Genomic DNA, 9,885 nt, shown 5'->3' with positions numbered 1-9,885 from the left:
AATTCTTCCAAGTTGTGAAGTACTAAAGTATATTTTGCAGTGCATTGTTTATGCATCGTAAATCAAAGAGGCTACAAATTCCCTAAGATGTCGAAAAGTCTGACACTGGGAAAAGAAGAATATAACTAACGCCGCGGTAAGTTGTAACTAGCGCAGCCGATTTTAAATGCTAAGTTGGCTATCGCATTGACTGAGATAACGTTAGCTCTTAGCTGCGGACATTATCCTGCTTGTTACGCCTCTGGGTGGCTAGATACTGCTTCCATTTATAGGATCTTGGAGGCAGCTGTCCTGCAACCTGAACATTTTCCCACTACTTGTAGTCTTCTCGCCAAGTTTGCAGAGTGTAAGGTTATGACCGAGGTTAGCTTCACTACGCAGCTAAAAGTAGCGTCTAGATCCGAGCCTGTGTTAGCCTCAGCTAGCCACAGACACAACTAACTAAAGTCATTTATTCAGTCACCAATAAATGTCTCATAGTAGATTATGTTAGATTTATTTAACAGTCATTAAATGCACATAACATTGCTTCACCTGAAGACTGTTAAGACTATTACACATACTTTGTGGCTGAGGAGATTTAACACACTTTCTTGAAATCATTCTCAGGCTGTGAGACGTAAAAGTAGAATAAAAATCAAAGTAAAGGTAACGTTAATTGCTTTTAGAAGCTAGCCAACGTTAATTGCTTACCAGTAATATTGTTAATGTGAATTTCAGGCCAAAATCGTTGAACAAAATTTAATGAGATTATTTGTTGTTTTTGATGTGTGAACAGTAAAAAATGCACATAATAAGTGTTTTTATCCAAGTTTGGAGTGGAGGAAAAACTGGAGATCTACAGGTTTATAAAGAAATGGCCACTACATGTGACCATGCCCTAACATTTTGCCAAATTAGAAATTTAAGTATGGTAAAAACCTTGTATTTTAGGCTAACTCTGTAGTTTATTGTTTATTATTTGCAGTAATCTATTCCACACATTGTATTTTAAGTCCTTACCTCATACGCAGAAAGACGGTACATTTTAAATTATGAAAGTTTGCCTTGTAAAAAGTATAGATAATATGCCCCATGCTCTCAGAGCCTCTTGCACAGATTGCCCAGATTTAGACTGTGAATTTGAATTAGGAATATGTTTTTCTTCCAGCAGGTGAGCTCCTGTCCAGGCACATTGGTCCATGTTTGTTGGACCTTTGGGCTTTGGGCTTTACTAGCATGAAGATGGCTGATTCAGAGAAGGCAGAGGAATTTGTGGATGCTGAGTGCCCCCTTGAGTGCCTTGATGAAGCACAATCAGCCACGGCTTCTGTTCAGGGAGACCAGGATGAGCTTCTGAAAACAGAGACCACCACCAGTACCAGCTCACCTCCGAGGGAAAAGGAGGCAGACAGCCCCTTCCACACAGAGGGCGAGCAGAGTCTCTCTATGCCATGCCTGATGAAGGAGCTCCGCCGAGACTCCCCAGAGTCCCAGCATGCCTCTACAGGGAGTGATAAGCCTGTGTCTCGTCATGTCTATGAGAGTGACTCCTCAAACCCCTGCATGCTCTCCCCATCATCCAGTGGCCACCTTGCTGACTCAGACACACTCTCCTCAGGGGAAGAAGGTGCTGCTCCTCACGTAGGAGAAGAGGGTAACATGGAGGCTTCAAACGATCCTGGGCAGGCAGCAGGAAGGCAAACATCTGCCTCGGCTGCAGGGGGGAGGAAGTCTCGGCGGTCACGTTCGGAGAGTGAGATGCCACCTAATGCAATGGCTGCAAAGAAAAATCGCTGCCAGCCCACCATGGTAGCAGCAGGAGGGCAGGAAAAACAAACCAATGGCAAGCTGGCAAAAGTGAAAGGTCACCGGAGCCAAAAACATAAGGAGCGAATGCGTTTGCTGAGGCAAAAACGAGAAGCAGCAGCACGGAAGAAGTATAACCTGCTGCAGGACAGCAGTACGAGTGACAGCGAGCTCACGTGTGACTCCAGCACCAGCTCCTCTGAGGACGAGGATGATGACACTTCAGGAGGTAGCAAGACAATCAAGACAGATATTTCAGGTAAAATCCCATGTTCACTACACATGCTTTATAGCGCAATACTACTGCCACTGTCCAGGATAACAGTAGCAGCCACTTAGATATCCCATGTAAAGCACAATATCACATAGTAATAGCAAGACATATAGGCCTACAGTGTATGAAAATCAAAGATGATTAGCCGTCAGAGTCAAACACAGAGTTTAACAGTAAGAGGCTGCCTGCATGACATAAATTTTTCAGGCAACCTGTTTTCACTTTCCACACATAGTAAAACATGTGATAGGGCTGCGCGAAGCCTTTGCAATGTCAGATCACTACAAGCACTGCTTTGTTTGTGTTTGTTTTATCAATCATTTTCTTTTGTTGTTATTTTCTCACTCATCTGTCTTCATTCACCCTGTTTTTAGATTCTTAGATTGTATGTTTTAGAGGGGCCTATGTCCAGTTACGACGTACTACAATATATGTTTTGTTGGAACTTTGTCTCATCGTTTGCATGCTGTGGAAATCTAGTGGACATTCTTCAACTCATGGAATGATATAAACAGAGTTGTGATAATCTAACCTATATTGTGAGTTCTGTAACTCAACAAGTGAGCCATTTATATCCTCAGCCTTTGCTGTAAATAGACAAATGGTGTATGATCTCACTGTGTTAGTTTGAGTTGCAAGACTCTGCAGTTACTATTCAGCATTGGTGTGCTGGTAGAAAAATACAGTCTTATACCTGAGAGTTTAGACTCAATCATATTTAATGTGCCATTTTATCAGAGTGCTCAAAGTAAATTTAAAAGATTTATATCATCTTTTCTATTAAGGGGGGTTTAGTGAACGTCTGCAACACCCGAAGACTGCAAGACATTTAGTATATCCTGCTTTTTTGTCTCCACCTGTGGCTTTTGAATATTCCTTAGGTCTATCATACACTTGACTCTGCCTACACAGGAGGCAATGAAGCTTTTTGTTTTTAGAATTGCAACAAGTGGTTCTCTGTATAATGGGTTCTGTAGCACCTTTTGATTAATCAGATAGCTCTTGTCATTGACTAGAGAATATTAATGCATATAGAGCTCTGACTGAGTATGGTTGTATGCTGTAAACTGAAGGCCCATAAATGTCTAATAAGAATAAACACTAACAGTGTTGTCTGCACATTGGTCCTATGTTTGTTCCCTTAGTTAATCTAATGTTTCCTGGTGATTGTAGAAGTCTCTTTGGTGAGTTGAGTTCTCCATAAGTAGCTACTAGCATGGTGGTATTTACAGGCCGGCTGCTGCTGTTGGAGGAGAGGTCACTTTAGGCTGATCTTTTCCCCTTGGATGCATTTCTTAGAATATAATCTATTGGGTCGGTTCTGGTAGGCACTTTTTCTTTTCCATTAATTCAGAATTTATCTTGTGGTGTGTCATGGTTTTTGTTTATTAATGATTGTTTAGTGTGTTTCCAGAGTGGAACTAGTTAACTAATTTTAAGTACTATAAAGGTATTATACAAGTTGCCTATTTTGGCTGATACTAACCCTACCGCATATTTTACGAAGATGATTTAATTGTTTAGAGAAAACCATATCTGTTTCCCTTCATCATAGGTTTGTAATGAGCTCAAAGCCTCTCCAGTTAACTTGCCCAAGACATCAAGTTAACTTACTTTAGGGATCCGTACTACATGAAATGTTTTCAGCCATTTTTACATCCCGCACACAGATTTGAGTGCTACAACTGCATGATGTAGTCCATCAGCATGAAAGAGTCGATCTGCACGTAACAAAAAACAAACTCATTTTCTCTTTTTTATACAAAAGTCCACCTCCGAAGCATGAACGTGCTACTGTATTTTCTTATGGCTTGGCCTCAATGTCTTTAAAGCTGGCTTCAGACGTGCATCGGAGAGATCCAGAGTGGGCGCCCACATTCATGGGCTGCTGGACAGCGGCTCGTGGGACAGGAACGGCATCGGCAGTGTTCTGGAGGAGGCCATGACACGCTTTGCTGTGATGCAGCGCCAGACCGAGGAACGCTTCCGCATCTGGATGGAAAAGCTTGCACACCTCGACTCGGACAACGACTCGTCCAAACGCTCAAGTGATGCCCTAGAGGGGCAGCATCCCTCCCAGGGGGCACGCCCGTCCCCACCCAGTTCCTATTTGCCATCGTCAGAGTCTGCAGAGACTATGGCTGCCTACATGTTGGCACGAGAGAACAACAGTCTCACTCCCACCCCCATAAACAACAACATCCTACCTGAAGTGGTCACTCAGAATGGAAATCTAGGTGTTCCAGATCCTGGTCTCTTGAATGTTTAGATTACACTTCTACTTCACTCCTCGCTGTTTCATACTTTGATCTTACCAAGTGTAGAACTAGTTGATGCAGAAAGCATGGCAATGGGTATTAATAGGTAAATGATGTGAGGTCACTTAACAGTTATACCAACAGCAGCTGGGCCTGAGCTGGTCATCTGAACTTGACTCTGTGCAGACCTGAGGCCCAGCGTATCTGCTGGCACTGAATCACTGTGAGATTTGACATTCTGAATAATTCAACTCACCTGTTTGATTTCTTCAGCATCTGTGACACAGACACAGGGCATATCTCAATAGACTGTTGAGTCAGGGCTCTTTATTGTATTGCTTATTGTATGGCTTGTTTTTGTTGACCAGCTCTACACACACGTACACACACAGAGTAGCTGATTATGTTGCTCATACAATGTGCATTACAACACCTGGGCAGCCATCAAGACAGTACCAGGTGGGGTGCTGCTGCTTAATAGCATGTGCCTTGTCATTCTGACTTCATGCTGGGAATGATAGATAAAGCATCATAGTACTATTTAGGTTAGGTTCAACACGCTACATTACCCTTCTTCCTCCTGAACTATGTTTGCACTTAGCTTGTAAATGGTTCAGGTCTTTCAAAAATCTTGTGACAACCTTTATTTTGGTGGCATAGCTTTACTAACATCAAAACGTTTAAACATAGATTTGCCTATAAATATAAACACCATATGCTAACCGACATGATTTCTTGCTTTCTAAAATCCTATTACATAATTAGATTAGATGCGTTTACATTTTTCTTAATGTTTGCCTTTCTGTTACATTTGCTGCTATTGCTGCCTTTGTGCAGTAACAAGAAACTAGTGAGGGAGGAATGACTCCCAGTGTTTATTTTTAGTAGCCTATGTATAGATTATGGACATCAGATAAGGCATGGGTTCCTAAGTTGTGGCTATTAGCTACAATGTCGAGAGCCTCAAATCGTCATTCATATAATATTCGCCTTGTTCATTTTTTATTTGCACTGGTCTGCCAGCTTGGCCTGTGTCTCCACAAGGCACTGTGTGTTCCGCAGCTTGACTTTAAACTGAAAACCCAGGCATCAAACTAAATAATAACAAATATACAGCAGTAATACAGCTGCAGTATGGTGCATGGCAATGTTTACTGATTTCCTAAAAACTGACTGATCTGACTGATCAAGTGGCCTTCTCTGGTTCAGATCCTGTGGTCTTTTGAGGTGGAAACTCTCCTCAACCCTCTCCTCAAACTACTCTTACTGAAGTAGATGACCGTAGTGTCACAGTTCTTAGCACTGCTAACACTATCTAACCATCACAGACATTGATGAAGGAGTCTTTGGCCTAATCATATTTATAGTTAGGATGTTTTAAAAAAAAGTGTTACATTTTCTGTATGTGTATATGTAGCCCGATGACTGTCGGTTTTACAAAACTGAAAGCTGGAAGCATCGTTTCCCCACCTGTTTGCATGTGATTTATATTAGTATATAGAATGTGCAAGGCCACATTAGTTTTCATCAGCAGCATGTGTGCAAGGTGTAGCTTTGCTTGTGCTGATAAATGGTGACTGACCGAACATTTTTATCTATTTAGTTGTTTTCTCTTGGCCTAATAGTTTTGTTTCAAATTGTGTGAATATTGGTGTTTTTTGTTTCATGGTGCATAATTACTTTGGGTTTAAATGGATCCAACAACTGCTGTCCTGCATTTGTTTAAAACTGAAATTATCTTTTAAGTCAACTGTTTTGTCAACATGGTAAAGGGAGCCTCTTGCATACAATCACAAAGTGTGTGCATTAAAAACAACACTAAGGACAGTCCATTGTTTACCAAAGAGACTCTCCTGGTTTACATTAGTGCTTTTTCTATCTTTAATACATGGCCTTTACATTGGCAAGTCCTCGGTTTCTCTGGAAACCCTGGTACCTGCCTATTTCAGAGCCCAATCAGCTATTCATAGGCAATGTTCTCTCATAGTACATGCTGTCCAGACGAACCCCCTCACACACACCCACAGACTTGTCTGGATAGCAGTGTGTGTGTGTGTGTGTGTGTGTGTGTGTCTCCCAGGGACTCCTTCTACAGGGTAGAACAAAGATACATGTTCCTGCTCTTCCACAGAGTTATTCTTCTGTTGTTTGGCTTTTATTATTCCACTACATTTCATTCACTGAGTAAGATCATTTTGAAGTGTTTTGTAATGACTGTATTCTAGTGTAGTTTTTATGTGAATGGCTGTTATTTTAAAAGCAATAAATGGAGAGAGAAAAAAACTGCTGCTGCAAAAGGCTTATTAATACTCTACAAACACAACCACTCTTATAGTATAAAAGCCTCATAAGCGTAGCTTTGTAAAGTGATGATAACCTTATTCACAGTCTGAGGTTTCTGTTATTGTTCATGTTTTACAGCGGAACTAGTGCTGTCAAATTGAATAAGCCAAAATGTCTTCCTTCACTCTTGGTGTAAACCTTTGCCTCTGGGGAAATAGGGTGTGTTTCCTTCTATATATTGTAGATGCTGCAGCTAGCAGGACTATGGATGCAGTGTCTAGTTCTTCTGTTCCCAGGCATGATTTGAATAATGAAGTGTTTTCTTTGTTTTCTGCAGACGGGCTTCCAGTAGTGGGTCACTATGATATTTCAGACACTGATTCTAACCAGGAGAGTATGAGTGTGGAGACAGTCCGGCCCACGGTGATAAAGCATGAGCTAAAAACACACAGAGGCCAGGATATGGCAGCTCACTCTGGGTGTATAAGAGCTCTGAGCTCTATCTCAGGTCAGTTACAAACCCACTAAATCCAAACTGATAATTTCCACTCTTCTTAGTGAAGACAGGACTTTTAGATGGTGATGGGTGTCATCAATAAGCAACGTGCTATGTGGGGGAAATGGGCTTATTAATCTCAGCAAGACGCCTTTTGAAGTACTACTGCCTTCATCCCACACACCGCTGGCTTGCATTTGGTGCTATGAAAAAAACTCTTGCCTTGCTTCAAGACAAAATAATTGACCTTTTACGACTGACTAGCCGGCATTGTCAAAACATGAATACAAAGTCCACACTGTATGTTTTGTCCAATGTGTCACACGAACACAAGTGTCAGATTCATCATTGTTTTGTTCTTGTCTGTGTCAAAGCAGCTGCAGTCTTTATGTGTCAGCAAGGCCTGAAGCTCTCTACTGCTCTGGTCCGCCTCACAATGTGTGACTCTGTTACTCTTATTTGTTTCAGGCCACGTGGAGGCAGAGCTGTCGCACAAGGGAAGTTCTCAACACAACAAGGGCCAGATTAACATTGCTTCCTCTGACAGTGAGGTGGAAATAGTCGGAGTGCAGGAGAAAGCACGGTAAAGACTTAAAGACTGTGTGGAAACTTTATCTTTACTGACAGTGTGAATTGCCCCCCCTCCCCCTAGTTTTACAAATTAATTCAACTTTTTTGTCAAATTTTTGTTTCTAAATCCAGATGCGCCCACCCGTGCGGAGGGGTGATAAAGAGTCTGTCCTCCTGGAAGGAGAACTCAGTGGAGCAGTTAAACAGCACAAATCAACCACAGCTCTGGACTACTGTTTCCCCTCAGCCCAACTGGGTGTCCCCTCCTGAAGTGGTGGACCTCACACTGGACGAGGACGCCGGACACAAATACCTACTTTAAACAACTTGTACACTGAAGACTCCTTGTTTCTTCCTCTCACTCCTCCTCATCCCTCTTGCCTTGCCTCCATGTTACGGCTGAAATCCTTCCTATAGTTGCGGCCTCACCTGTAACCGCTCATGGACTCTTCCTGCTCCAGAGCACTGTTTGTTTTTAACTTACTGTTAAACAATCATATGTATCAAAGCCATTCTACTGACGTGATTCCCTGATCTTGGCTTGTCGGCTCTGAATTTAGTTGTAATAAAATGGCACAGCACGTCAAGTGCAGGTGGAAATGTAAGCGTGATTTATCTGTTAATGATAGCAATATCCTACCTTCATTTAATACCTCAGTTACCCCATGATAATGGATGTAGGTAGTCATTTTGTGTTGTGTGCTTGCAAGCTGTATAGTGAAAACTTCAAGTTGCTGCTTGAAAGCAGGTCAGTATCACGACATGGCTGTTGACCTGCTTCACTACAGACTCTGAATGGCATATTTTCAGACTTGATTCGGCATTTTTATCTGCAGTCACCTGCGGTCAAGACAAACACGGCAGCTGGTACACTTTCTGTTGTACAGTAGACCATAGATGGATGGCAAAGTTTGCTTTGGACCTGTTCAGGGTCCATTTTGTTTTCAAAAGTCTCACCACTGGTTTCACATTTAGTTCAGTTTGCATTGATAGTTTTGCCTTTCTATACTCTATCCAGCTTAGGTACAGCCTATGCTCTGGTGCTGTCGGGAGGGTTTTGGTTTATCTTTGGTTTAGTTTGACATTTTGGGACACACACTTATTTGCTATAGATGTTATAGTTAGACGAGAGGATTGGTACCACCTTTGTATCTGAAAGGTGGCATCGATCTTCTCATCTAGCGTCAACTCTTCACCAGAAAGCAAATAAGTGTGTGTCCCATAATGTCTTCTGATTTAAATTCACTGCTTCTGTTTCTGTTTCTACCATATTGCTATGGTTTTTTATGATAACAAACAGAAAAATACAAACACACTACAAAATACAACTAATTGTTACCATAGCGCTAATATGTGTGGTGGTGGTGTATTGGCAATAGAAATGTATCTTTTGTTTTGAGACATATTTTATGTTGGAAGCCACAGAGTCTGCTGGTGTCCCGGGTGACGTAGTTATCAGTGAATGTATGACCCTGCAGTGCTGACTGGGTGCACTTATTGTTTGCATGCTTATCCTGAGTGGATGCAAACACCTTTAAACCTCTGGGGACCCCTTTATAACAACTGAGGAAATGTATTTTCCACTGAATACTGCAAAGCAAGATGGCCTGTATGCCTTGAAATGTGCACTATTTTCTTTTAAAATCGTATAAAGCTTATTCTTTTACCTTACAAAGCAGTGGATTTTGCTATCTCAACAAATATTTTAATAATAGATGTGAATTTAACACACATACAAAAAGAGTAAAAGTGGTGTTGAGTTTGTGCCCACGTGGGGCGTTTATAGAAGAGACTTTTACTGTATGAACTGTTCTTACCCTGACCCTCAGGGCCCGCTTGCTCTCTTTCCCCGTGGTCTTATTTTTGTCTTCATGTAGTACTGCAGCCACTCTGGTCAATTTTTATCAATGATCCAACTTCACACACTGTTTTAATACTTAAGGTTTGTTTTATTGCATATTGAATAACACCTACTTTACAAAGTGATGCTTGAGAATTATAGAATCAAATTTATTTTACTTCTGCTGGTCACAGAAGGGAAGGGAAAATCCTAAATATAAGGAACTAAACCAAAGTCTAAATGGAATTTATGTTTTCAGTTTGTTTTCTTTCCCGATTTGAATTTTGCTTCCAGTTTATTCTTTTAAATTTGCTCTGTAAGTCTAAATCTTTTCATTTGGAAGTCAATGCATTTGTTGTGAAATGAGGTGACATGA

General features: G+C 41.4%; 1 protein-coding gene across 2 annotated transcripts; it reads left to right on the top strand.

The window, feature by feature from the left end:
• Position 1: 1 nt before the first annotated feature.
• ark2n (arkadia (rnf111) N-terminal like PKA signaling regulator 2n) lies at positions 2 to 8,485 on the top strand. Of its 2 annotated transcripts, XM_070924907.1 has the most exons (5): positions 2 to 136; positions 1,151 to 2,047; positions 6,941 to 7,111; positions 7,568 to 7,682; positions 7,802 to 8,485. In XM_070924907.1, exons 2-5 carry the CDS (start codon positions 1,219 to 1,221, stop codon positions 7,989 to 7,991), a joined length of 1,305 nt encoding a protein of 434 aa, XP_070781008.1. In that variant the 5' UTR covers positions 2 to 136; positions 1,151 to 1,218; the 3' UTR covers positions 7,992 to 8,485. The 2 variants fall into 2 exon arrangements, with proteins under 2 accessions (XP_070781008.1, XP_070781009.1); XM_070924908.1 differs by lacking the exon at positions 6,941 to 7,111.
• The last annotated feature ends 1,400 nt before the right edge of the window (positions 8,486 to 9,885 follow it).

This window comes from Enoplosus armatus, chromosome 18 (assembly GCF_043641665.1).
Source record: "Enoplosus armatus isolate fEnoArm2 chromosome 18, fEnoArm2.hap1, whole genome shotgun sequence".
NCBI classification, from domain to species: domain Eukaryota; kingdom Metazoa; phylum Chordata; class Actinopteri; order Centrarchiformes; family Enoplosidae; genus Enoplosus; species Enoplosus armatus.
The sequence above is the reverse complement of the archived record's forward strand: the minus strand, read 5'-3'. Positions and strand labels throughout refer to the sequence as shown.

What these genes read in the sequence shown, in the direction of transcription:
- ark2n (XM_070924907.1), top strand. Translation starts at nt 1,219, where the DNA reads ATGAAGATGGCTGATTCAGAGAAGGCAGAGGAATTTGTGGATGCTGAG. An exon ending in AATCAAGACAGATATTTCAG is followed by an intron (nt 2,048 to 6,940) that starts GTAAAATCCCAT and finishes TGTTTTCTGCAG; the next exon opens with ACGGGCTTCCAGTAGTGGGT. An exon ending in AGCTCTGAGCTCTATCTCAG is followed by an intron (nt 7,112 to 7,567) that starts GTCAGTTACAAA and finishes TATTTGTTTCAG; the next exon opens with GCCACGTGGAGGCAGAGCTG.